Source organism: Heptranchias perlo, chromosome 13, assembly GCF_035084215.1.
Source record: "Heptranchias perlo isolate sHepPer1 chromosome 13, sHepPer1.hap1, whole genome shotgun sequence".
Classification (NCBI taxonomy): domain Eukaryota; kingdom Metazoa; phylum Chordata; class Chondrichthyes; order Hexanchiformes; family Hexanchidae; genus Heptranchias; species Heptranchias perlo.
In genome coordinates this window covers 65,953,011-65,980,865 of record NC_090337.1, presented here as the reverse complement: position 1 = coordinate 65,980,865, position 27,855 = coordinate 65,953,011, and the positions used below count along the sequence as shown (strand labels likewise).

At 45.6% G+C, this 27,855-nt stretch overlaps 1 protein-coding gene across 3 annotated transcripts in view; it reads right to left on the bottom strand.

Annotated features, from left to right (window-relative positions):
• The window catches only part of LOC137331673 (anoctamin-7-like), a 233,687-nt gene that overhangs the window by 15,485 nt on the left and 190,347 nt on the right, over positions 1 to 27,855 (bottom strand). For all 3 annotated transcript variants that reach the window (XM_067995621.1, XM_067995623.1, XM_067995622.1), the window contains 4 exons: positions 21,869 to 22,074; positions 17,937 to 18,079; positions 15,655 to 15,745; positions 6,372 to 6,491 (listed from right to left, as the gene is read on the bottom strand). In XM_067995621.1, the coding sequence (XP_067851722.1) occupies positions 6,372 to 6,491; positions 15,655 to 15,745; positions 17,937 to 18,079; positions 21,869 to 22,074 (560 nt within the window). The remainder of the gene's footprint in view (positions 1 to 6,371; positions 6,492 to 15,654; positions 15,746 to 17,936; positions 18,080 to 21,868; positions 22,075 to 27,855) is intronic.

Here is a 27,855-nt window from a genome sequence, read left to right as displayed (position 1 = left end):
ATATTGCGTGGAGTGTAAATGGAGAGTAATATTGGGTGGGGAGTAAATGGAGAGTAATATTGGGCGGGATGTAAATGGAGAGTAATATTGGGCGGGGTGTAAATGGAGAGTAATATTGGGCGGGATGTAAATGGAGAGTAATATTGGGCGGGATGTAAATGGAGAGCAATATTGGGCAGAGGGAATGGAGAGTAATATTGGGTGGGGAGTAAATGGAGAGTAATATTGGGCGGGGTATAAATGGAGCGTAATATTGCGTGGAGTGTAAATGGAGAGTAATATTGGGTGGGGAGTAAATGGAGAGTAATATTGGGCGGGATGTAAATGGAGAGTAATATTGGGCGGGGTGTAAATGGAGAGTGATATTGGGTGGTGTGTAAATGTGGAGTAATATTGGGCGTGATATAAATGGAGAGTGATATTGGGTGGGGTGTAAATGGGGAGTAATATTGGCTGGGAGTAATATTGGGTGGGGTGTAAATGGAGAGTGATATTGGGTGGGGTGTAAATGGGGAGTAATATTGGGTGGGGAGTAAATGGAGAGTAATATTGGGTGGGGTGTAAATGGAGTAAATGGAGAGTAATATTGGGCGGGGTGTAAATGGAGAGTAATATTGGGTGGGGTGTAAATAGAAAGTAATATTGGGCGGGATGTAAATGGAGAGTAATATTGGGCAGGGTGTAAATGGAGTAAATGGAGAGTAATATTGGGCGGGGTGTAAATGGAGAGTAATATTGGGCGGGGTGTAAATAGAAAGTAATATTGGGCAGGGAGTAAATGGAGAGTAATATTGGACAGGGTGTAAATGGAGTAAATGGAGTAAATGGAGAGTAATATTGGGCGGGGAGTAAATGGAGAGTAATATTGGGCAGGGAGTAAATGGAGAGTAATATTGGGCAGGGAGTAAATGGAGAGTAATATTGGGCGGGGTTTAAATGGAGAGTAATATTGGGTGGGGTGTAAATGGAGAGTAATATTGGGCGGGGTGTAAATGGAGAGTAATATTGGGCGGGATGTAAATGGAGAGTAATATTGGGCAGGGTAGAAATGGAGTAAATGGAGAGTAATAGTAGGCAGGGTGTAAATGGAGAGTAATATTGGGCAGGGTAGAAATGGAGTAAATGGAGAGTAATAGTAGGCAGGGTGTAAATGGAGACTAATATTGGCTGGGGTGTAAATGGAGAGTAATATTGGGCGTCGTTTAAATGGAGAGTAATATTGGGCGAGGTGTAAATGGAGAGTAATATTGGGTGGGATGTAAATGGAGAGTAATATTGGGCAGGGTAGAAATGGAGTAAATGGAGAGTAATAGTAGGCAGGGTGTAAATGGAGAGTAATATTGGGCAGGGTAGAAATGGAGTAAATGGAGAGTAATAGTAGGCAGGGTGTAAATGGAGAGTAATATTGGGTGGGGTGTAAATGGAGAGTAATATTGGGTGGGGTGTAAATGGAGAGTAATATTGGGTGGGGTGTAAATGGAGAGTAATATTGGGCGGGGTGTAAATAGAGAGTAATATTGGGCGGGGTGTAAATAGAGAGTAATATTGGGTGGGATGTAAATGGAGAGTAATATTGGACAGGGTGTAAATGGAGTAAATGGAGAGTAATATTGGACAGGGTGTAAATGGAGTAAATAGAGAATAATATTGGGCGGGATGTAAATGGAGAGTAATATTGGGTGGGGTGTAAATGGAGAGTAATATTGGGCAGGGTGTAAATGGAGAGTAATATTGGGCAGGGAGTAAATGGAGAGTAATATTGGACAGGGTGTAAATGGAGAGTAATGTTGGACAGGGTGTAAATGGAGAGTAATATTGGGTGGGATGTAAATGGAGAGTAATATTGGGCAGGGTAGAAATGGAGTAAATGGAGAGTAATAGTAGGCAGGGTGTAAATGGAGAGTAATATTGGGCGGGGTTTAAATAGAGAGTAATATTGGGCGGGGTGTAAATAGAGAGTAATATTGGGCGGGGTGTAAATGGAGAGTAATATTGGGCGGGGTGTAAATGGAGAGTAATATTGGGCGGGGTGTAAATAGAGAGTAATATTGTGCAGGGAGTAAATGGAGAGTAATATTGGACAGGGTGTAAATGGAGAGTAATATTGGACAGGGTGTAAATGGAGTAAATGGAGAGTAATATTGGACAGGGTGTAAATGGAGTAAATAGAGAATAGTATTGGGCGGGGTGTAAATGGAGAGTAATATTGGGTGGGGTGTAAATGGAGAGTAATATTGGGCGGGGAGTAAATGGAGAGTAATATTGGGCAGGGAGTAAATGGAGAGTAATATTGGGCGGGGTATAAATGGAGCGTAATATTGCGTGGAGTGTAAATGGAGAGTAATATTGGGTGGGGAGTAAAGGGAGAGTAATATTGGGCAGGGAGTAAATGGAGAGTAATATTGGGTGGTGTGTAAATGTGGAGTAATATTGGGCGTGATGTAAATGGAGAGTGATATTGGGTGGGGTGTAAATGGGGAGTAATATTGGCTGGGAGTAATATTGGGTGGGGTGTAAATGGAGAGTGATATTGGGTGGGGTGTAAATGGGGAGTAATATTGGGTGGGGAGTAAATGGAGAGTAATATTGGGTGGGGTGTAAATGGAGTAAATGGAGAGTAATATTGGGCGGGGTGTAAATGGAGAGTAATATTGGGCGGGGTGTAAATAGAAAGTAATATTGGGCGGGATGTAAATGGAGAGTAATATTGGGCAGGGTGTAAATGGAGTAAATGGAGAGTAATATTGGGCGGGGTATAAATGGAGCATAATATTGCGTGGAGTGTAAATGGAGAGTAATATTGGGTGGGGAGTAAATGGAGAGTAATATTGGACGGGGAGTAAATGGAGAGTAATATTGGGCGGGGTATAAATGGAGCGTAATATTGCGTGGAGTGTAAATGGAGAGTAATATTGGGTGGGGAGTCAATGGAGAGTAATATTGGGCGGGGTATAAATGGAGCGTAATATTGCGTGGAGTGTAAATGGAGAGTAATATTGGGTGGGGAGTAAATGGAGAGTAATATTGGGCGGGATGTAAATGGAGAGTAATATTGGGCGGGGTGTAAATGGAGAGTAATATTGGGCGGGATGTAAATGGAGAGTAATATTGGGCGGGATGTAAATGGAGAGCAATATTGGGCAGAGGGAATGGAGAGTAATATTGGGCAGGGAGTAAATGAAGAGTAATATTGGGTGGGGTGTAAATGGAGAGCATTACTGGGCGGGGTGTAAATCGAGAGTAATATTGGGTGGGGTGTAAATGGAGAGTAATATTGGGTGGGGTGTAAATGGAGAGTAATATTGGGCAGGGAGTAAATGGAGAGTAATATTGAGTGGGGTGTAAATGGAGAGTGATATTGGGTGGTGTGTAAATGTGGAGTAATATTGGGCGTGATGTAAATGGAGAGTGATATTGGGTGGGGTGTAAATGGGGAGTAATATTGGCTGGGAGTAATATTGGGTGGGGTGTAAATGGAGAGTGATATTGGGTGGGGTGTAAATGGGGAGTAATATTGGGTGGGGAGTAAATGGAGAGTAATATTGGGTGGGGTGTAAATGGAGTAAATGGAGAGTAATATTGGGCGGGGTGTAAATGGAGAGTAATATTGGGCGGGGTGTAAATAGAAAGTAATATTGGGCGGGATGTAAATGGAGAGTAATATTGGGCAGGGTGTAAATGGAGTAAATGGAGAGTAATATTGGGCGGGGTGTAAATGGAGAGTAATATTGGGCGGGGTGTAAATAGAAAGTAATATTGGGCAGGGAGTAAATGGAGAGTAATATTGGACAGGGTGTAAATGGAGTAAATGGAGTAAATGGAGAGTAATATTGGGTGGGGTGTGAATGGAGAGTAATATTGGGCGGGGAGTAAATGGAGAGTAATATTGGGCAGGGAGTAAATGGAGAGTAATATTGGGCAGGGAGTAAATGGAGAGTAATATTGGGCGGGGTTTAAATGGAGAGTAATATTGGGTGGGGTGTAAATGGAGAGTAATATTGGGCGGGGTGTAAATGGAGAGTAATATTGGGCGGGATGTAAATGGAGAGTAATATTGGGCAGGGTAGAAATGGAGTAAATGGAGAGTAATAGTAGGCAGGGTGTAAATGGAGAGTAATATTGGGCAGGGTAGAAATGGAGTAAATGGAGAGTAATAGTAGGCAGGGTGTAAATGGAGACTAATATTGGGTGGGGTGTAAATGGAGAGTAATATTGGGCGTCGTTTAAATGGAGAGTAATATTGGGCGAGGTGTAAATGGAGAGTAATATTGGGTGGGATGTAAATGGAGAGTAATATTGGGCAGGGTAGAAATGGAGTAAATGGAGAGTAATAGTAGGCAGGGTGTAAATGGAGAGTAATATTGGGCAGGGTAGAAATGGAGTAAATGGAGAGTAATAGTAGGCAGGGTGTAAATGGAGAGTAATATTGGGTGGGGTGTAAATGGAGAGTAATATTGGGTGGGGTGTAAATGGAGAGTAATATTGGGTGGGGTGTAAATGGAGAGTAATATTGGGCGGGGTGTAAATAGAGAGTAATATTGGGCGGGGTGTAAATAGAGAGTAATATTGGGTGGGATGTAAATGGAGAGTAATATTGGACAGGGTGTAAATGGAGTAAATGGAGAGTAATATTGGACAGGGTGTAAATGGAGTAAATAGAGAATAATATTGGGCGGGATGTAAATGGAGAGTAATATTGGGTGGGGTGTAAATGGAGAGTAATATTGGGCAGGGTGTAAATGGAGAGTAATATTGGGCAGGGAGTAAATGGAGAGTAATATTGGACAGGGTGTAAATGGAGAGTAATATTGGACAGGGTGTAAATGGAGTAAATGGAGAGTAATATTGGACAGGGTGTAAATGGAGTAAATAGAGAATAATATTGGGCGGGATGTAAATGGAGAGTAATATTGGGTGGGGTGTAAATGGAGAGTAATATTGGGCGGGATGTAAATGGAGAGTAATATTGGGTGGGGTGTAAATGGAGAGTAATATTGGGTGGGATGTAAATGGAGAGTAATATTGGGCAGGGTAGAAATGGAGTAAATGGAGAGTAATAGTAGGCAGGGTGTAAATGGAGAGTAATATTGGGCGGGGTTTAAATAGAGAGTAATATTGGGCGGGGTGTAAATAGAGAGTAATATTGGGTGGGATGTAAATGGTGAGTAATATTGGGCAGGGTAGAAATGGAGTAAATGGAGAGTAATAGTAGGCAGGGTGTAAATGGAGAGTAATATTGGGCGGGGTGTAAATGCAGAGTAATATTGGGCGGGGTGTAAATGGAGAGTAATATTGGGCGGGGTGTAAATGGAGAGTAATATTGGGCGGGGTGTAAATAGAGAGTAATATTGTGCAGGGAGTAAATGGAGAGTAATATTGGACAGGGTGTAAATGGAGAGTAATATTGGACAGGGTGTAAATGGAGTAAATGGAGAGTAATATTGGACAGGGTGTAAATGGAGTAAATAGAGAATAGTATTGGGCGGGATGTAAATGGAGAGTAATATTGGGTGGGGTGTAAATGGAGAGTAATATTGGGCGGGGAGTAAATGGAGAGTAATATTGGGCAGGGAGTAAATGGAGAGTAATATTGGGCGGGATGTAAATGGAGAGTAATATTGGGCAGGGTAGAAATGGAGTAAATGGAGAGTAATAGTGGGCAGGGTGTAAATGGAGAGTAATTTTGAGCAGGGTGTAAATGGAAAGTAATATTGGGCAGGGTAGAAATGGAGTAAATGGAGAGTAATAGTGGGCAGGGTGTAAATGGAGAGTAATATTGAGCAGGGTGTAAATAGAGAGTAATATTGGGCAGGGTGTAAATGGAGAGTAATATTGGGTGGGGAGAAATTGAGACTAATATTGTGAGGGGAGAAATTGAGAGTAATATTGGGCCGGGTATAAATAATAAGTAATATTGGGCGGGGTGTAAAATCAACATTCCACCCAATCCCTTGTGTTTCCTGCCCGACAAGTTAGTTTCAAATCACCTCCAGAGATTCTACACAATGAGGATAAATAGGGGTTGATTTGGTCCACTGGGATGCTACACAATTGGAGTCAGGAAATCATCGGATACGTAACAAGTCTCTATAATTACCTTAACTAGGTATCCAAAGTTCTATACAGTGGGGTCATTTGATCCATTAGATCTTCATCTATCATAATTGTTTAATAGATGGAGATTGGTTATTATGGTCTGGAAATTCTATACAATGGGAGTGAACGGGAACTCCTTCAGTGGCTGTGTCTGATTCCATGGTTAGGTGAAGGATGTGTTCATCTGCAGTTATTGATGCTGGAGGCAATAATATTCCTGATCAAACCAACGGAGTAAGCTCGTGCAAATCACATTGATTCATTTGTAGAATTACCTGGTTCTCAGCCAGTGCCTGCTTTGCCATATAGTGCTCCCTCTTCACCTTGATTTCTACCGATTCGGGTACGTCTGGGACCAGCAAGTCAATCATCCGTGCAATGAAGAACACTATGTGCTGTAGGAAGGACAAGGAACGAGGGAGTCAAAATGACGAGCTGTGTTTCCAAGCAGTAACACACCAAAGGGTTTAGATGTTGATGAATGGGACAAACTTTGGCCTCTCAATATTATATATATAACTTAATAGAGTCACTCCTTTGTCAGTAAAACATGTTTTACCTGTCACCGGAGGCAGTCACATATTTGATACCCCAATAGAACTTCTCGGGGATGAAAGTCATCCTGGGCTGCAGTTCAAAATGGGTGAAAGTGAATCAGCAGCAGGTTTACGATCTGCCTGATTTCTTGTCCATTGAAGTCAAAAGAAAAGAAAATCAGGCGGAGTGTTAATCAGGCTGCCGATTCGCCATCGCCCGTTTTGCTCGACAGGAATTTCACCCTTCTAGTCTTTGTGGTCTTGTAACGTCTTCGTAATCATCTCTCGTCCTCTATGCAACACACACCAGATCGACTACTATTCTCCATAATCTCACTCCCTTCTGTAGCTGCCCTGTGCCTTGCTCTGTATCTCAGTGCATTCTCTTCCTAACCTAGTAGAAACCCTCTATTTCTCAGCTCATCTCCCAGTAGAAAGAAAGAAATTGGGCCGTGTAGCGCCCGTTGTTTCGGCGCCATGCGGCTTCCTGACGTTCCAAAATGCCATCTGGGATGCGCGCGCACACTTCCAGTGTGACGTGCTCCGGCCGCCATCTTGGTAAAGGGGTTTGCGCAGGCGCAGAAAATGAAGGCCGGCAGCATGTAGAGTAAGGAGAATATGCGTTAGATCAGTGTGCAACGCTGATTTAAAGGCACAGACATGACTTTGTGCTTAACGTTGCAGCCAACACACTGTCTTAACCACAACCAGCTAAACATGTCTTAGACGGCCTGGAGGATCCCCCACCAGCGCTATTTAAAGGGACCATGCAGGATTTACAGATTAGTTGCTGGATTATTGCTTTTGGTTGCTGGTGCATTTTGGAGGTCTCCTATAATTGAATACTAGGACTAGGGGGCATAGCCTAACATTTAGAGCCAGGATTTGCAGGAATGAAGTTAGGAAACGCTTCTATACGCAAAAGGTGGGAGAAGTTTGGAACATTGTTCCGCAAACGGTAGGTGATATTAGCTCAATTATTAATTTTAAGTCTGAGATTGATAGATGTTTGATAATCAAGGGTATTAAGGGACATGGGGCTAAGGCGGGTATATGGAGTTAGGTCACAGATCAACCATGATCTTATTGAATGATGGAACAGGCTCGAGGGGCTAAATGCCACTGCCACTCGCTGCCTCCTGATATGCGCCACCTTCTCCTGCAAGAAAGCGGGACCTGTGTCGGTGAGTGTCCTGCAGGGTGTTTGGGTGATGTATCCGTCATGGTTGAATAGCTGCCAATGTGTGGGGCCTGTGAGTCATGGGCGTGTGGCTTGCAACAGTGGTAATGTGTGAGGGTGAGAGGAAGCATCTGATTGGAAGAGTTGAGTACTGATGGAAAGAGTTTGTTGGTATGTGGGGGATGAGGGTGTAGTGTGTGGAGCAGTGGATGCAGCTAGTGATGCAGTTGGTAGGAGACACCACATGGCAGTTGACCTCATTCACCATGACCACTCGTGTCAAAGCATTGAATTTCTTCCTGCACTGCATCTATGTTTGTGGTGCTATGCGCCTGGCATTGACTTCATCCCCTACTGTCTCCCAAAGCCTCAGGAGCAAATGTCAGAAGGGCCTCTTGCCCCCCGTGGATATAGGATGCCCCTCCTTCTATCCACCTCTTGCACCAAGGCCGTTAGAGCATCATCAGAGAACCTTGGTGCACGCTCTCTCACAGGCCTGGTACAAACTCAGATCGGCAGATTGGTGAGGTCTGGTGTGCAGATTGGAGGATGTGGGATTTAGTAGTGCGCAACCTTTATTCAAAGTTTTAACATAACTCATCAGTTTGTAAACATAGGGTGGGGACCTGCATCTGTGTTTTACGTGCGCGATGTCTGATCTCCGTTCAGACTCTGTGCAGACCCATATCTTATATACAGCCTGCCTTTAAGAGGTGCAGCCTGCCTTTAAGAGGTGCGAGCAACACACCCGAGATTTGGGCCGCCCCCGCTGGTGAGAAGTGGAAAGAATTAAGAAAATGGAGAGACGTACGCAGCTGGGGCATCGCGCTGCGTATCTATCAGGTAAATGAAGTTGCAGCACCAATCTAACATGCTGGCTGCGTCAGTACCACCAGGCGTGGGCTGATCACACACCGCGATGCCCAGGCCTGGATTTAGAGGCTAACCAATTTAACCCCCATTGCATTTATATAGCACCTTTCTCATCCAGGACATCCCAAAGCGCATCACAGCCAACAAATTGCTTTTTAAATGTAGTCACTGTCATTCTGTAGACCAGTTTGTGCACAGCAAGGTCCCACAGGCAGCAATGAGATAAATGACCAGGTAATCTGTTTTGGAGGTGCTGGTTGAGGAATGAATGGTGGCCAGGACATCAGGAGACCTCCTCTGCTCTTAAAACAATAGAGCCATCGGGTCTTTTATGTCCATCTGAACAGGCAGACTGTGTCTTGGTTTAACATCTCATCCAAAAGACAGCACCTCCAACAGTGCAGCAGTCCACTGTGTAGGTTATGTGCTGAAGTCCTGGCTTGAACCCACGGGTTGAAGCCAGGACTTCAGCACATAATCTACATAGTGGAGTGCTGCACTGTTGGAGGTGCTGTCTTTTGCCTTAGGGGCCAGAGTAGAATGACAGATTTCCCCCATTGTCACATTTTCCCATTTTAATCACTCCTTCACATTCTCACTCTCCAGAATCGTTCAGCCGGTCCGATCTGCTGCAGCGTTTCTCTCCACATAAGTCACATTGTCTAATCCAGCACTCCTGTTCACTCCCCGTACCCTTTAATATTCCTCATTTTCAAGCAACCATCTAATTCCCGTTTAAAAGGACTTAAGGGTTCTGCTTCTACCACAATTTATGGCAGAGAATTTCAGGTTCTAATCACCCTTTGTTAAGAATTTTTTCCAAACTTCCTTTCCTTCTTTTTGTGTTTATCTCCGGTTTGCGCATTCTACAGGTCAGTGATCTCACAAATTGCCATACTCCTTACCTTGGTGTCACCACCAAATTTTAATATTTAATTCCTGATCATTTTTGTACACATAGTAAACATGAGCAGCACCTTTCCACTCCAAGAAACTTCCTTTTACGCTTCCTTTCTGCCCTCCAACCATCTCTTCCATGCGGCCACATTGCCCTGAATTTCACCTGCCATTATCTTTACCCTAAGTTTCTTATGTGGTAACTTACTAAATGCCTGATCAATACTGACAAAGGCAAGTCAGGAAAGGGATCTGGGAATCGTGGTAAACATCAAGAAAGCAAATGGGATGGCAGTTTGTATAAAAAGAGGAATAACAGAGTGCAGATCAAAAGGGGTTATCCAGCCAATTATGTAGAGCATTAGTGTGGAACCCTTCCACAGGAAGAACATGGCCAAGCTGGAAAAGGCCTCGATGAGGGTGCAGAGGAGATTTACTAGAATGGTACCAGGGATGAGGGACTTCAGTCACGTGTGTAGACTGGAGAAGCTGGGTTGTTAGAGCAGAGACGGTTAAGGGGAGATTTAATAGAGGTGTTCAAAATTATGGCAGGAGGGTCGGTAAACAGAGGACACAGATTGAAGATAATTGGCAAAAGAATCAGAGGGGAGATGAGGAGAAATTTTTTTACACAGCGAACGTTATGACACGGAATGCACTGCCTGAAGGGGCGGAGGAAGCAGATTCAGTAATAACTTTAAAAAGGGAATTGGATAAATACTTGAAGGGGAAAAATTTGCAGGACCATGAGGAAAGAGCAGGGGAATGGGACAAATTGGATAGCTCTTTCAAAGAGCCAGCACAGGCAAGTTGGGCCGAATGGCCTCCTCCTGTGCTGTAAGATTCTATGATTCAAGAAGAGCTAATAGAATAATGAAAGATTAGAGAATAAAACCTAGGAGAATAGACCGACTGAACTGAGAGACTTCTTGTTGGAGAAGAGGAGACTGAGAGGGTATAAGATTGAGCTATTCAAATTAATAAGTTTCAGGGATGTGAGAGGATCAGTCAAGGATAATTGATTTGTATGGGATAGCAGAACAGGGGATACAGGTATAAACAGGATGTAAGATGCAGGATTATTACACTGAGAGGATGGTTGGTTTTTGGAATACATTACTGAGGGAGGTTATAGGGGGAAAGAGATTTACTACAATAATTCCAGGGATGAGGGACTTTAGTTATGTTGGTAGCCTGGAGAAGCTGGGATTGTTCTCCTTGGAACAGAGACGGTTGCGAGGAGATTTGATAGAGGTATTCAAAATCACGAAGGGTCTAGACAGAGTAGATAGAGAGAAACTGTTCCCATTGGCGGAAGAGTCAAGAACCAGAGGATGTAGATTTAAGGTGATTGGCAAAAGAACCAAAGGTGACATGAGGAAAAACTTTTTTACACAGCGAGTGGTTGTAATCTGGAATGCACTGCCCGAGGGGGTGGTGGAGGCAGATTCAATTGTGGCTTTCATAAGGGAATTGGATAAGTACTTCAAAGGAAAAAATTTGCAGGGCTACGGGGATAGGGTGGGGGAGTGGGACTAGCTGGATTGCTCTTGCATAGAGCCGGTACGGACTCGATGGGCCGAATGGCCTCCTTCCGTGCTGTAACCTTTCTATGATACTATGAAATAGCTTAGGGGTTCGATTTTCCTCTGGGAATCCATCCATTTTCAGGCTCTCCTGTTTGGAGGACAATGAGGTGGCTCCTAAAATGAGCTGCCAACATCTGCCCCCCTCCCCCACTGCCATTGATATCAGCTGCCTGACCATTGCCCAATTTTGGGGACCAACATCCTGCGCCTCAAGGGAGCCTGAAACAGGTCTGACCTGAGGTTGGCTCACTGTGGAGGAGCCGAGAGATTTGGGGGTACAGGTTCACAGGACATTAAAGGGAGAACCTCAGGTTGGTAAGGCCGTAAGTCAGTGGGTGAATGGAGATCGACTGGGTCAGAAGGCCAGCTCGCTGGGGTAAACCGGTCGGGAGTGTAGCTCACTAGGGTGAACCAGTCGGGAGTGTTGCTCACTAGGGTGAACCGGTCGGGAGTGTAGCTCACTAGGATGAACCGGTCGGGAGTGTTGCTCGCTAGGGTTGAACCGGTCGGGAATGTTGCTTACTAGCATGAACCGGTCAGGAATGTTGCTCACTAGGATGAACCGGTTGGGAGTGTTGCTCACTAGGATGAACCAGTAGGGAGGCAGTTCACTAGGATGGACCAGTTGGGCGTGTTGCTCACTAGGATGAACCGGTCAGGAGTGTTGCTCACTAGAATTAACCGGTCGGGAGTGTTGCTCACTAGGATGAACTGGTCGGGCGTGTTGCTCACTAGGATGAACCGGTCGGGAGTGTTGCTCACTAGGATGAACCGGTCGGGAGTGTTGCTCACTAGGATGAACCGGTCAGGAGTGTTGCTCACTAGGATGAACCAGTCAGGAGTGTTGCTCACTAGGATGAACCAGTCAGGAGTGTTGCTCACTAGGATGAACCGGTCGGGAGTGTTGCTCACTAGGATGAATCAGTCGGGAGTGTTGCTCACTAGGATGAATCAGTCGGGAGTGTTGCTCACTAAGATGAACCGGTCAGGAGTGTTGCTCACTAGGATGAATCAGTCGGGAGTGTTGTTCACTAGGATGAATCAGTCGGGAGTGTTGCTCACTAGGATGCTGCCTGGTATGAGGAAATACAAAGAAAGACTTGAAAAATGGAGGGTGCACAGAAGAGATTCCGGGGTGATTTGATAGAGATGTTTTAAAATTATGAAGGGATGGAACATAATAGATAGAAACAGTCTGTTTCCAGTTATTGAGGGGTCTAAATCAAGGGGGCATTGAGATAAGATTAAATACAAGAGACTTAGGACCAAGAGCAGGAGAACCTTTTTTTTTGCATAGAGGGTTGTGAGACTGCGGATGAGGCAGCTGGTGATTGAAGCACAGACCATGTCAATATTTAAGAATAAGTTAAATAGGTGATTGAAGTAACAGGGAATGAAGGGGTGTGGGAAGAGGGCAGGCACATGGGGTCAGGGCTACTGCTCGCCTGGAGGATAAATATCAACACTGGTTGGACAGAATAGCCTGTTTCGGTCTTGTAATTTTTATGTAATTTAGGTTTCCAGTACAGGTACAGCTTGATACGCTGTAGAATCCTAAGGAGGGCACAATCTTAAAATTAGAACTAGACCATTTAATAGTGAAATCAGCAACCATTTTTTCCATACAAAGGATGGTGAAAATCTGGAATTCTCTCCCCCGAGAAATTTTCAAGACTGAGATTGATAGATTTTTGTTAGGTAAGGGTGTGGAAGGATATGGAGCAAAGGCGGGTAAATGGAGTTGAGGTGCAAATCAGCCATGATCTCATTGAATGGTGGAACAGGCTCGAGGGGCTGAATGGCCTCCTCCTGTTCCTTTGTTCCTATGTGGGATACTGTGTGGTTACCAGCAGAGGGCGATGTTACTCAGTGTAGAACTACCTCAGCCTGAAGCATTGGGGAAAATACCATTGGCTGCTCACAGCAACGATTTTGCACATAGGCCAAGAATAACTCACCAATCCCATGGATAGCTTTAATGGAGAGAAATCAGGAGATTTATTTGTAATGCAGTTTAGGGTGCATTTACACTACTACTGGACCATTGGTGCCAGGTGGTTTAATTAGTGTAAATTAGTCTAAGTGCAGTCTGTATTCTGAATTGGGCTTCAGGCTCGCACTGGAATGAAGTGGAACAAGACTCTGTGAAAAAGGGAGTACATCTTTACCGTGTGATAGTGTAAAACGGGTAATGGCGAAAGGGTATTGACTTCAATCGGAATAAAAATGGGTAGAGATGTAAAACAGGCTGCCAATTCATTGTCACCCATTTTACACTGTCGCATAAAGTCAAGATCTATACCTTGGAATTCTCTCTCTGCTTTGCTCAGGAGCCTGAACACCTGACTTACACAACACAAAGTTAGAGTCTCTACGAAGCCAAAACCACTTTGCATTAACACTGATTTTATCGGCCGTAGAAACCTGGGGGGCCATCGATCATGGACTAAATGTTGGGATCCTCCCACTGGGAACTCCCACTGCTGCCCTGGGGGAGTATCCTGGCTCAGGGTCGGGGGTTACAAATAATCGCAGTGAATACCTGCACCGTTATGGGCGCATTTTAGGTGTTCGCTTGAGCTGGGGGGGAATGGGAGATTGATGCCCAGCCTGTCTACAGCAGCCCCAGCTGGGAAGAAATATTTCACAGGGCCCGTTGGGCCCCCCCCTTGTGAAAGGGGCCAGTCGGGTCGCAGACAGGGCAAGAGTTTTCGTGAGTTGAGGCCCAGATCCTGGTGGGACTCACACCTGTTGGCCAGGAGGCCGCTACACCTGACAGAACCCAGACAGGGCCAAAAAAACTCCTGGTCTGGGAGCGCCCTCCCCCACCCTGATAATGGGGACCATGTTTGGGACAGACAGAGGTTCCAGCCCAAACAAGGTGCCCCCAAAGCTGACCGTGGATAAGGGGACCCGGCCTATATGGCTCTCAGCCTAATTTGGAAATCCTGGCAGATTTAGGCTGAGTTGCTGGAAGGCCTGTAGATATTTGGGGCCATAGTATATCTGAAACCTTATAATTCCACTGGTTACGCTGAACATCTCATGTCTTAGTGCGGTGTGGGCAGGAGGACATGTCGGAGATATTTGACTTCCTTCGGATTGATAAGAAAAATAAAGTGGCTGATTCCCACTCAAGAAAGTAGGATTGACAGGAATGGGAGTATTAAATATTGATACTGTGGGATATTCTGGAGAGGGAGTATTAAATATTGATACTGTGGGATATTCTGGAGAGGGATTATTAAATATTGATACTGTGGGATATTCTGGAGAGGGATTATTAAATATTGATACTGTGGGATATTCTGGAGAGGGATTATTAAATATTGATAGTGTGGGATATTCTGGAGAGGGATTATTAAATATTGATACTGTGGGATATTCTGGAGAGGGATTATTAAATATTGATACTGTGGGATATTCTGGAGATGGAGTATTAAATATTGATACTGTGGGATATTCTGGAGAGGGATTATTAAATATTGATACTGTGAGATATTCTGGAGAGAGATTATTAAATATTGATACCGTGGGATATTCTGGAGAGAGATTATTAAATATTGATACCGTGGGATATTCTGGAGAGGGATTATTAAATATTGATACCGTGGGATATTCTGGAGAGGGATTATTAAATATTGATACCGTGGGATATTCTGGAGAGAGATTATTAAATATTGATACCGTGGGATATTCTGGAGAGAGATTATTAAATATTGATACCGTGGGATATTCTGGAGAGAGATTATTAAATATTGATACCGTGGGATATTCTGGAGAGAGATTATTAAATATTGATACCGTGGGATATTCTGGAGAGGGATTATTAAATATTGATACCGTGGGATATTCTGGAGAGGGATTATTAAATATTGATACCGTGGGATATTCTGGAGAGGGATTATTAAATATTGATACTGTGGGATATTCTGGAGAGGGAGTATTAAATATTGATACTGTGGGATATTCTGGAGAGGGAGTATTAAATATTGATACTGTGGGATATTCTGGAGAGGGATTATTAAATATTGATACTGTGGGATATTCTGGAGAGAGATTATTAAATATTGATACTGTGGGATATTCTGGAGAGGGATTATTAAATATTGATACTGTGGGATATTCTGGAGAGGGAGTATTAAATATTGATACTGTGGGATATTCTGGAGAGAGATTATTAAATATTGGGATAGATTCCTGGAAAGCCAAGCTTCTTGGGTAGATATAGGAATGTAAAAGCTGCCTGTTCTCCCTCCCCTTTCTGTGGTTAGGTTAAATGTTGAACAATAAAATGAATTATATGTCTTCAGGTTCTGCGCTGTCTTGTGTTGGTATTTGAAGCATGCGATAGTCACATGTTCATTGTCATTGCTCTAATGCAGGTTTTCACAAAGGGCTTCTTGCATGGCCAATATCTCAGCCTGATGCTCTGTACCTTGTACTGTACACTGATAACGGTCCCCATGTGCTGGTGACTCACCTCAAACACGATGACAAAGCCTAGCCGAATCGCCAACAGATTCCAGTACGTCAGGCTCAAGTGGCCATCGGGATCCCTGAACTCTTTGTACCTGCAAATAAGCAAAGACGTACACCTTATAGCTTCCCACCTACCTCAGACCGTGATACAACCACACTATTGCTGTCCCAGGACAATGTAAAAAGTGTTACAATATACACATTTATCCAGGCTCCTATTATCCAACCTTATGCGTCGGGACCTTTAAAATCATTTTGTACCCATAAATTCCTCGCTTTTATTTGGTTATTGAATTGATTAAAAAAAAAAGATTTACTCCTGAATTTGAAAAAAACTCCTGAAATTTCTCATTTATTTTTACCAAAGATCAGGTCCAGAAATGCGTCACATCACATCCATCTTATCAGGAGCGCAATGAAGAGCCTCGATAATGACACAGTGATTTTATCAACAAAATGGATCCATTTTGTGCAAAGATCACAATATACCGTCCATAGAACACACTGCAAAAGCACATTTTAGCAGCAACTAGTTCATATTTCAATTACACTTTAAAAATATTTGTGCTTCATGATACTATGGGGGTGATGTGCTCCTGTGAGTATTAGTTTTAGCAGTCAATGTTCTCCAGCACACTGTTCATTCACAAATACTAGCAATGCATTTTACTGCAAAAATAGCTTGAGATTCTGGAAACTTATAATACATCACTTTTGGAACTCCCATAAAAGTGGTGTCTGAGAACTGTACAAATAATTACATGGAATTACATGAAACATACAGCACAGAATCAGGCCATTCGGCCCATCTGGTAAATGCCAGTGTTTATGCTCCGCACGAGCCTCCTCCCACCCCTCTTCATCTAACCCTATCAGCATAACCTTCTATTCCTTTCTCCCTCAAGTGTTTATCTAGCTTCTCCTTAAATGCATCTGGGCTATTCGCCCCAACTATTCCTTGTGGTACCGAGTTCCACATTCTAACCACTCCCTGGGTAAAACCACAGGTTGTCATTGAGCTTAATTGCACCTTGTTAGTCCCTTGCTTGTTCTCTTGAGGTTTCCTGATGTTCAAAATACAAACTGATGATAACTGATTTTCTTTGAGTTTCCCCGGGTTTTATGGGCTAAAGTTTCCCCTCCCCCCTCCAAATTCCCCCTGGATTTTGATGTTAAATATAAAACCTGCAACTTGGGTTTTTAAATTGACAAAAAAAAATTGACTTTAATGGTCCTTACTCAGGAGTTGTAGGGGTAAATTTACAGAGACTTTTCGCCTGACGTGGAGTCTTGATTGACAGGAGGGTGGATTGGAGAATCAGGGTTAGAGATCACTCCTGACACTCAACCATTTTATGAGTATTCAAATTAAGGACCAGAAAGATGGGAACATCACAAATCAGCAGGAAGATTTCCACACCTGATCCCCCAACCCCATCCGTTCCCCCATCGAACGAGACTCCAGTCGGAGGGGGGGCGGTGGGAGACACTGACTGTGACCTGGTATCTGGCCACAGACATGACAGCAAACCCAGTGGGCAAAATGGTAGCTACTTCTGCAAGGACACCATAAATCTACCTACAAACATTGGGCTAACTCATCATCTCTGCATCTCTGGTGTTGCAGCCTCTGACAGGCCTGTGCCTCACATGTTGCTGAAATGACCGTTATGTGAAGTTCCAGTTGGAGGCAGGATTTGGAATTGAGTCGTTGAAACCCTTAGGTGAAGCACTGGGAGACTGCTGGTGCCTGTGGACCTGTAGAAGCACAAGTCACCTGCCTCAGAAGAGGAGGGACGAATATTCTTTGCAAGCTGTTCTTCCACAGCCCATGTACAATCTACCCGATCATGGACTGCACCCACCCATTTAATCTCGTTCCACATCCCATGTACAATCTACCCGATCATGGACTGCACCCACCCATTTAATCTCCTTCCACATCCCATGTACAATCTACCCGATCATAGACTGCACCCACCCATTTAATCTCCTTCCACAGCCCGTGTACAATCTACCCGATCACGGACACATTTTTACCCATTTATTCTCCCGAGGACCCTGGAAGGTTAAGCAAAACTCTGGAATTTTCATCTCGACTATTCAATTCTGCCTTCCAGGCTGCACCCTCTGCTTCTCCTCACCTCAGCAACACCGGAATCCACTGTGCCCCGTAGAGTGTTTGAAACAGATACTTATCTAGTTCCTTTCTGACGAACTCATTGACTTGGCTTGTGATGGTAAGACCCTCCCTTTAGATGTTTCTCTCTGTCCTTGCTTTACCTGCACATGCTATTGTTCTGCTGGATGAAGCTGGATGGAGAATAGGCCAAGGTGAAGTTAATATAGCCGGTCAGGTCACTTTGCTGCGTGTAGCGGTAGTAGAGACGAGGAAGAAAATCAGAGGTGAAAGCTATCAGAAAGGCCTGTGGGGAGAACAAGTTGCACATAACTAAGGCATTCACCACAATAGCACCCTTGTGGGGACATCCAGTATGGCTACAACAACAACAGATTGTATTTATATAGCACCTTTAACATCGTAAAATGCCCCAAGGCGCTTCACAGGAGTGATTATCAGAAAAAATCCGACATCGAGCCACATAAGGAAATATTAGCTCAGGTGATCAAAAGTTTGGTAAAGGAGGTAGGTTTTAAGGAGCGTCTTAAAGGAGGAGAGAGGGGTAGAGAGGCGGAGAGGTTTAGGGAGGGAATTCCAGAGCTTAGGGGCTAGGCAGCTGAAGGCACGGCCGCCAATGGTGCGGCAAAGGGAATGGGAGATGCACAAATGGCCAGAATTGGAGAAGTGCGGAGATCTCGTAGGGTTGTAGGGCTGGAGGAGGTTACAGAGATAGGGAGGGGCGAGGCCATGGAGGGATTTGAAGACAAGGATGAAAATTTTAAATTTGAGGTGTTGCTGGACCAGGAGCCAATGTCAGTCAGCGAGCACAGGGGTGATGGGTGATCGGGACTTGAGTTAGGATACGGGCAACAGAGTTTTGGATGAGCTCAAGTTGGGAGGCCGGCCAGGAGAGCTTTGGAATAGTCAAGTCTAGAGGTAACAAAGGCATGGATGGTGGTTTCAGCAGTAAATGGGCTGAGACCGGGGCAGAGATGGGTGATGTTACGGAGGTGGAAGTAGGCGGTCTTGGTGAAGGAGAGGATATGGGGTCGGAAGCTCATCTCAGGGTCAAATAGGATGCTGAGGTTGCGAACAATGGCTTCAGTTTTCCCAATATTTAATTGGAAGAAATTTCTGCTCATCCAACACTGGATGTCAGACAAGCAGTGTGACAAATGAGAGAGTGGAAGGGTTGAGAGAGCAGGTGGTGAGGTAGAGCTGGGTGTTGTCAATGTACTCTATTGGAATATGGGATTAGATTAGACAGGGCTTGATGGCCGGCGCGGACACGATGGGCCGAAGGGCCTCTATCCGTGCTGTATAACTCTATGACTCTATGACATGTGGAACATGACCTTGTGATTTCGGATGATGTTGCTGAGTGGCAGCATGTAGATGAGGAAAAGGAGGAGGCCAAGGATCCTTGGGGGACTCTAGAGCTAACGGTGCGGGAGCGGGAAGAGAAGCCATTGCAGGTGATTCTCCGGCTACGACCAGATAGATAAGAATGGAACCAGGTGAGTGCAGTCCAGCCAGCTGGACAATGGAGGAGAGGGGCTGGAGGAGGATGGTGTAGTTGACCGTTTCAAAGGCTGCAGACAGGTTGAGAAGGATGAGGAGGGATAGTTTACCTCAGTCACAGTCACATAGGATGTCATTTGTGACTTTGATAAGGGCCGTTTCAGTACTGTGACAGAGGTGGAAATCTGATTGGAGAGGTCAAGGGTGGGTTTTTTGAGGAGGGAGTAATGACAGCAGAATTGAAGAGGAGGAGGAGGACAGTTTCCTGAGGAGAGGGAACCGGCAGACAAATTTTTTAATGAAGTAGTGACATTTATCTCGACTAATCTTTGCAGGTAACCAATGGCCTGCCATCAGTGCATTTCAAGAGCAGATGGCTCCACATTTAGCATCATGCTCCTTGTACTATTCATCCACAGGCAGGTACAAATATTTGGCCTAGGTCAGTTCAGTCTAGGCCAGTCCAGTCTAGGCCAGGCCAGGAAAGGGCACAAAGATACCAAGTCAACATTAGGCAGCCGGTTCCTAGAAGGGCTGAGCTTTGGGTTCCTGGAAATTGAGATTTTTCCTCACGTCAAATGTAGAATTAATTTGGAATCAACTAATCTTTTTTCTTGATCCAGTCGAAACGAGCCATGGAATTGGCTGCAGCCCATTGGGTGTCTTCGTCTCTGTATCATCCAGATACTGATACAATCGCTAAGTTGTTATTCCAATTCAAGTAGTGACACTGCAGCAGGAGATGCCTCTGTGGGGCGTCTGCATAACCGTCTACACGGCCCAAGGTAGAAGCCACAGTATCCACTTCATGTCGATGTGTTGCGACAGAAAACTTAATAAGATTTAGGTCCAAGCTATCTAAATTCAAGAGGTCGAGTTTGGTAGTCGGCCAAAATCAATGCAGTCAGAGCCAATCTCCAGTACCTCATTCAAATGGTTGTTTGTGTGTGAGCCTTGACAGTCCATGTTTACAGTCCATGTTTACAGTGGGAATCGGGGGAAAACTCTCCAGTGGCTGGAGTCATACCTAGTACAAAGGAAGATGGTAGTGGTTGTTGGAGGCCAAACATCTCAGCCCCAGGGCATTGCTGCAGGAGTTCCTCAGGGCAGTGTCCTAGGCCCAACCATCTTCAGCTGCTTCATCAATGACCTTCCCTCCATCATAAGGTCAGAAATGGGGATGTTCGCTGATGATTGCACAGTGTTCAATTCCATGCGCAATCCCTCAGATAATGAAGCAGTCCATGCCCGCATGCAGCAAGACCTGGACAACATCCAGGCTTGGGCTGATAAGTAGCAAGTAACATTTGTGCCAGACAAGTGCCAGGCAATGACCATCTCCAACAAGAGAGAGTCTAACCACCTCCCCATGACATTCAACAGCATTACCATCGCTGAATCCCCCACCATCAACATCCTGGGGGTCACCATTGACCAGAAACTTAACTGGACCAGCCACATAAATACTGTGGCTACGAGAGCAGGTCAGAGGCTGGGTATTCTGCGGCAAGTGACTCACCTCCTGACTCCCCAAAGCCTTTCCGCCATCTACAAGGCACAAGTCAGGAGTGTGATGGAATACTCTCCACTTGCCTGGATGAGTGCAGCTCCAACAACACCAAAGAAGCTTGACACCATCCAGGATAAAGCAGCCCGCTTGATTGGCACCCCATCCAGCACCCTAAACATTCACTCCCTTCATCTTCGACAGCACCTCCCAAACCCGCGACCTCTACCACCTAGAAGGACAAGGGCAGTGGGCGCATGGGAACAACACCACCTGCACGTTCCCCTCCAAGTCACACACCATCCAGACTTGGAAATATATCGCTGTTCCTTCATCGTCGCTGGGTCAAAATCCTGGAACTCCCTACCTGACAGCACTGTGCAGAACTTTCACCACACGGACTGCAGCGGTTCAAGGCGGCGGCTCACCACCACCTAAATGCCGGCCTCGCCAGCGACGCCCACATCCCATGAACGAATTAATAAACAGTCCATGTTTCCAGGTCATTTGGTCACTGGGGACATCACAGCTGAGCTTAATCATGTCCTCAACCAATGTCTCCATACAGACACTTTCTAGCACAGGTCACTGAGTTGTGATCAGAACTGGGAGCCTTGGCTGATGTTTTTTTTACTCTCTTGCTCTGGGCCCCTGTGGCTAATTGCAGCATCCCTACTGTTGCCTAGCTGAGATCAGCTAATACACAGGCCACAGATCATACCTGGGATTTTCTGCTCTGCGTGGCTCACTAGCACCACACATCCAATAAACTACTGAGGGGCAAATGAGCAGTTAACAGTAGCGCATATTACACAGTGAATAAAGAGAATATCAGCAATGGGAATATTCAAAGTTTGGGCTTTCCAGTATTACATAGAATTTACAGCCCAGAAACAGGCCAATCAACCCAACAGGTCTATGCCGGTGTTTATGCTCCACACGAGCCTCCTCCCTCCCTATTTCATTTAACCCTATTCCTTTCTCCCTCATGTGCTTCTAGCTTCCCCTTATGGCAAATTAAGGATATGGCAAAGTAGACTGATACACAGGTGCTGATATACTCACATTACTGATTACAGCTATGGTGGTGATGGCTTCCAGGATGTTGAACCAGATTCCGATCTCCTGAGTTCGCTCCACAACAGGCCGCCGGTATTCACACACAAACTTGTTGGCGTCCAGGCGGATTTCTATCCAATTATTGAGAAGGGCAAATAAAGGAGCCAATGGGCAGGCAGCAACAAAGATGGTGATGAATCCGAACTGGAGGACTGCAGAGTAAAGGGAGACACAGTGACACGGTGACCCAGTGACCCGGTGACACAGTGACACAGTGACACGGTGACACGGTGACACGGTGACTCGGTGACCCAGTGACACGGTGACCCAGTGACCCGGTGACCCAGTGACACAGTGACACGGTGACCCGGTGACTCGGTGACCCAGTGACACGGTGACACGGTGACCCGGTGACCCGGTGACCCGGTGACCCAGTGACACGGTGACACAGTGACACGGTGACACGGTGACCCAGTGACCCAGTGACCCAGTGACACGGTGACACGGTGACCCAGTGACACGGTGACTCAGTGACACGGTGACACGGTGACTCAGTGACACGGTGACACGGTGAGTCAGTGACACGGTGACACGGTGACTCAGTGACTCGGTGACTCAGTGAGTCAGTGACACAGTGACACAGTGACACGGTGATCCAGTGACAGAGTTACCATCAAAAGAGCCGTTTATTCAAATGTGCCGGGCAAGTTAAAGAAAGATATAGCAGCTTTCACTTCCACTAGACGCCCCAAAGCGCTTCACAAATTGGCTGCCATGTTTGCCTACAAAACAACAGGGAAGTAGGAAACGTGGCAGCCAATTTGCGCATAGCAAGGTCCCACAAGCAGCATACGAGATAAATGACCAGTCAATCTGTTTTGGTGCTGTTGGTTGAGGGATAAATATTGTCCAGGACACCGGGGAGAACTCCTGTGCTCTTCTTTGAAATGGTGCTATGGGATCTTTTACATCCATCTGAGAGGGCAGATGGGTCTTCAGTTTAATGTTGCATCTTAAAGACAGCACCTCTGACAGTGCAGCACCCCCTCAGTACTGTACCAAAGTGTCAGCCTAGGTTATGTGCTCAGGTTCTGGAGTGGGGCTTGAACCCATAATTTCTTGACTCACAGGCAAGAGTGCTACCACTGAGCCAAGTGGACATGCAGTACCCTAAATACACAAACTATCAGGAATAAAGCAGATTATTCTCTGTATGCTTCAATCAGTATTGTAGGAGTCATCTTCAGAGAGTATTCAGGGACACTCCTGAGTTAGATGTGGCATGTGACACACCCCATAGTGACTAGAATTGAACACATTATCTGAAATGGTCCCTTTAAAATGTTTTGGGGCAGGAAAAAAAGAACTTGCATTTATATAGCGCCTTTCAGGTTTTTGGGATGTCCCAAAGGGCTTCACAGCCAATGAATTACATTTTGAAGTGTTGTTATTTGGGCAAATGTGCCAGCCAATCTGCACATGGCCAGGTCCCACAAATAGCAAATGACATGAATGAATCTCATTGAATTCTCAATGAATATAAGGCTGCAGAGGAGGGAGGGGGAGGGGGAGGGGGCGGAGTGGGGGGAAGGGGCAGGGCAGGGGGAGGGCAGAGCAAGGGGAAGGGGCAGGGTGGGGGAGGGGGTGGAGCAGGGGGGAAGGGGCAAGGCAGAGGGAAGGGCAGAGTGGGGGGAGGGGGCAGAGTGGGGGGAGGGGGCAGAGCAGGGGAAGGGCGGAGCAGGGGGAAGGGGCAAGGCAGGGGGATAGGACAGGGTGGGGGAGGGGAGGGAAGGGGCAGGGCGGAGGGGACGGGGCGGGTGGGGGCGGAGCGGGGGGAAGGGGCAGGACAGGGGGAGGGGTGGGGGGGAAGGGGCGGAGCGGAGGGGACGGGGCAGGTGGGGGCGGAGCGGGGGAAGGGGCAGGACAGGGGGTGGGGTGGGGTGGGGGAGAAGGGGCGGGGCAGAGGGGACGGGGCGGGTGGGGGCGGAGCGGGGGGAAGGGGCAGGACAGGGGGTGGGGTGGGGTGGGGGAGAAGGGGCGGGGCGGAGGGGACGGGGTGGGTGGGGGCGGAGCGGGGGGAAGGGGCAGGGGTTGGGGGAAGTGTTTAGTCACGATGCTCCAGCCACCATGGTGTGGGGTAGGTTTGATGGACCAGCTGGTCTTTTACTGCCCGTCAATTTTGTATGTCCGTATGTTCGGATGTAATCCATTCTCTGGAATTCACTGCCCTGTCTTTATAGTGACCATGAAATATGATTAGTCAACAAACTGGGCCAGTTCCAGTTTAGGAGCATGATTGGTATCTCCCAGCCAACACTTCCTGTTCCTGACACGACAGGTTTATGGAGAATCTTAGTATGGAGAAGGAGTCAGTGACCCACCAAGCCCCTTCTTCCACAAACCATTACAATCCCCTTCACCAATATCATTAATCTCCTTACAGAAGGTTCTGCAAACTTCGTCCTGCTCCCATTCTGCAAAGATTGTGTAAGAGAAGCATTATTCAAGCTTTCTGAATAATATTGCTAACCTTGTTAGGAAAAGCATTATAAAGGCTTTTCCTCTGCACAAAGCTTTCTGTTCTCTGTATATTAGCATCAACAGGCTTTTGGTAAACCTTGTGTAGATGATGCACCCTTGAGTAATGAGACATCCTGTTTCATTCTTATCTCATGCGCAAAAGATGAGTTAAGGGAGGGTGGAAGGAGTTTGCCATAGTGTAGTAACAATACAGGATGCTTTGGGGTAAACATGGTGTCTTTGATAAGTCGGAGACAACTAATGATAAAGGAGGCAGTGATGTCAGGTATTCTGTTACCTGGAATGTCCAGGGAGTGAAACACATGTCTGATAGCATTAGACAGAGAAAGGTGTTGATGGGAGGCCTCATGTTTGCACATGGTCCTGTAGAACTGTCTGTGTTAATAAACGTATGTAAACTGAGAAGTAGATCGTTCATGTTAGAACATTCGAGGAGCGAAACTAGACTCGCTCAAGTGATTTAAAGGACCTTCGAGAAGTGCACCTCAGAACCTTGTATGATGATAAACTTTGCCAGGTTGTATCCCAATGTGTTATTAGTATGTTACAATTGTACTCTTGTATTGTAACATCTTTACTACTTAATGTAACTTCTTAATAAAACCTTTACACTTTGGAACAAAAACGCCCCCAAGCCTTTTTGATTAAAGACCGAGCCATTTAACAGTTACTCACATTTTGGCCCTCCAACGTGGGGCAATGAGGTGTCGTTTTGATCAAAGTATATGTGTTTGGATTATTGTTCCTGTTAATGGACAAAGTAGGGATTACGAGTTTTGGGTCGTGAGAGACCTGTGTAATAGTCCGGGGCTGTACTGTGGTGAGAGATTATATCCTTGCACGGACTCAAGATTTTGAAAAAAAAATAAAAAGAGGGAGTATGTTTAGCCATGGCAGATGAGATTGATAGTTGCAAGAAGATGGAAGGAAAGCCAATAAAAACTCCGGTGGATAAAACAAAGAAATATAGTCAGGAGAAACTAGGAACTTGTGCTTTATTAGTTAAAAATTGTCAGACTTTGCGTGAGGCTGAGAATAAAATGCGGAAAGATAAAGCACAGAAGAAGGAGGAGAGGTTAATATCAGTCATTTCACAGCAGACAAAGGCTGTGGAAGAGTTACATAAAAAACCCTTTCTCACAATGCGGTCTCCTTTACACTGGGGAGATGAAATGTAGACTGGGTGATCACTTTGCTGAACTCTTCCACTCAGTCCGCAAGTGTGACCCTGACCTGTCGGTCGCTTGTCAATTTAATTCCTCGTCCCACTCCCACTCTGAACAATGAAGCTCAACGGAAGCTCGAGGAACAGCCCCTCATCTTTCGATTAAGCACTTTACAACCTTCCAGACCCAACATTGTTCAATAACTTCAGATCATAACCACTGCTCCCATTTTTTCGGACAGCAGGTGCTGGTAATGGTTCTGATGTTGCCATTTACAGCTCCTCTAGGCCCGTCTTTTGTTTCTTAACCTGTCCCATTACCGCTCTCCTTGCCTTGCACCATCATCCCTTTTGTCATTTAATCACTCCTGCCCTCCTTCCCTTTTGTTCTTTCCTACCCCCCCCCCTTCCTTTCCCTGATTCTGTACTTGCTTAAAAACTGTGATGTGGAGATGCCGGTGATGGACTGGGGTTGACAATTGTAAACTATTTTACAACACCAAGTTATAGTCCAACAAATTTATTTTAAATTCCACAAGCTTTCGGAGGCTTCCTCCTTCGTCAGGTGAATGGTGTGGATACTGTAAGTCTGAGACCTGCTATTGTGATTGACTCCTCCCCCAACCCCTAAGATTTTGACAAGTTAACTACCTGCTGCACTAGTTTTTTTATGAAGTTAGTCTGACACCTTTTGAGCTTCCAGCATTGCAATCTGCTAAGTCACAGCTTTCTGAGTGGAAAGGGCAGTCACTGTACAAAAAGATTAATTGTCCCTTGATAAAAACAATGATTTTTGTAGTTCCTACAGCCCTACACTGTGAACTCATTCGGACAGTCCATAATATCATTATGAAATGGTAAGGCAGATCAGCTAGCCAGAAAATTTGAGATTGTCCTAGAACCATCCATTGCTTTTCTAGGGCCAGATCAATGAAGTTCAGAGTGAAACACCCCCTTTAGATCTTATAGGGATACAGGACGAGGACCCTTCGATTAAATCCGTCCAGGTGGCCATCAAAGGTGAGGGCTCATGGCCCAAAGATGCCTTTAACAGAAGAGGTGATTTTACAGTACAGAATAACTTCTTGTTTTATCAGAGCAAATGGGAAGTCCCGCAGTCACTTTGTAATGAGGTGGTCCAATGGGCCCATACCTCTAGTGGGCACCTGAAGCCTCGTCCAAAGGCTAATACAGCAGATGTGGTGGCCTTGTGTGGATCGGACCGTGAATGCCATTATTAATGACTGCCTTACGTGTGGTATGACCCCAGCCCAGAGTTAACATGCCCCTTAACCATGTCCCAGCATCCGATGGCCCGTGGAGAAATTTGCAGATTGATTACATTGACCCATTTCAGAGGACTCAGAAGAGTAAAGAGTACGTCTTGGTTATAATTGACTGCTTTTCTAAATGGGGTGAGGCTCTCCCTGAGAGACAAGCCACTGCTACACAAACTGCAAAGGTACGTATTGAGCATATTTTCGCTCGCTGTGGACGGCCAAATACAATTGAGTCCAATCAAGGGACTCATTCCACTGGTCAGGTCATGAAGGAGAAACTAAAGTTCCCAGGAATCAGGCAAAAATTTCACATTCCATTTTACCCTCAGGTAGCTGGGATGGTCGAGCGTATGATTGTACCCTTAAGCAGCGAGTTATCAAGGCAGTGGGAAAGGCTGGTAAGACTTGGGATGTTGTATTGCCGCTCATATTGATGGCCATTCGGGGTCCCCCCTCCTGGACTCCCGTTCGAGGTCATGACTGGATGCCGGATGCGGTTGCCAGAGCTTTGGCGAGGCGGCACCCTCTCCGGACCTCAGCACAAGAGTGTGACCATGGACGCATATATGGAGCAGTTACACGCTCATTTACAACAGGTGTACTTAAATTCCACTCTATCCATTGGCCACAATAATAAGTGCCAGGACAAAATTTGCGGGAAACACCAAATTGTCGTATAGCTAATACCGAGGAGCTCTGCGACAAAATACAGAAAGACATTAATAAACTTGCAGAATGGTCGTGTAATTGGCAAATTGATTTCAATATAGATAAATGTGAGGTATTACCTTTTGGTAGGAAGAATGAGGAGGCCACATACTGCTTGGATAATAAGTCTAAATGGGGTAGAGGAGCAGAGGGATCTGGGGGTACAGATACACAAATCATTAAAAGTAGTGACACAGGTTAATAAGGCCATAAAAAAACCAAGCCAAGCATTGGGGTTCATTTCTAAAGGGATAGAATTGAAGAGCAAAGAAGCTACATTTAACTTGCATGGAACCTTG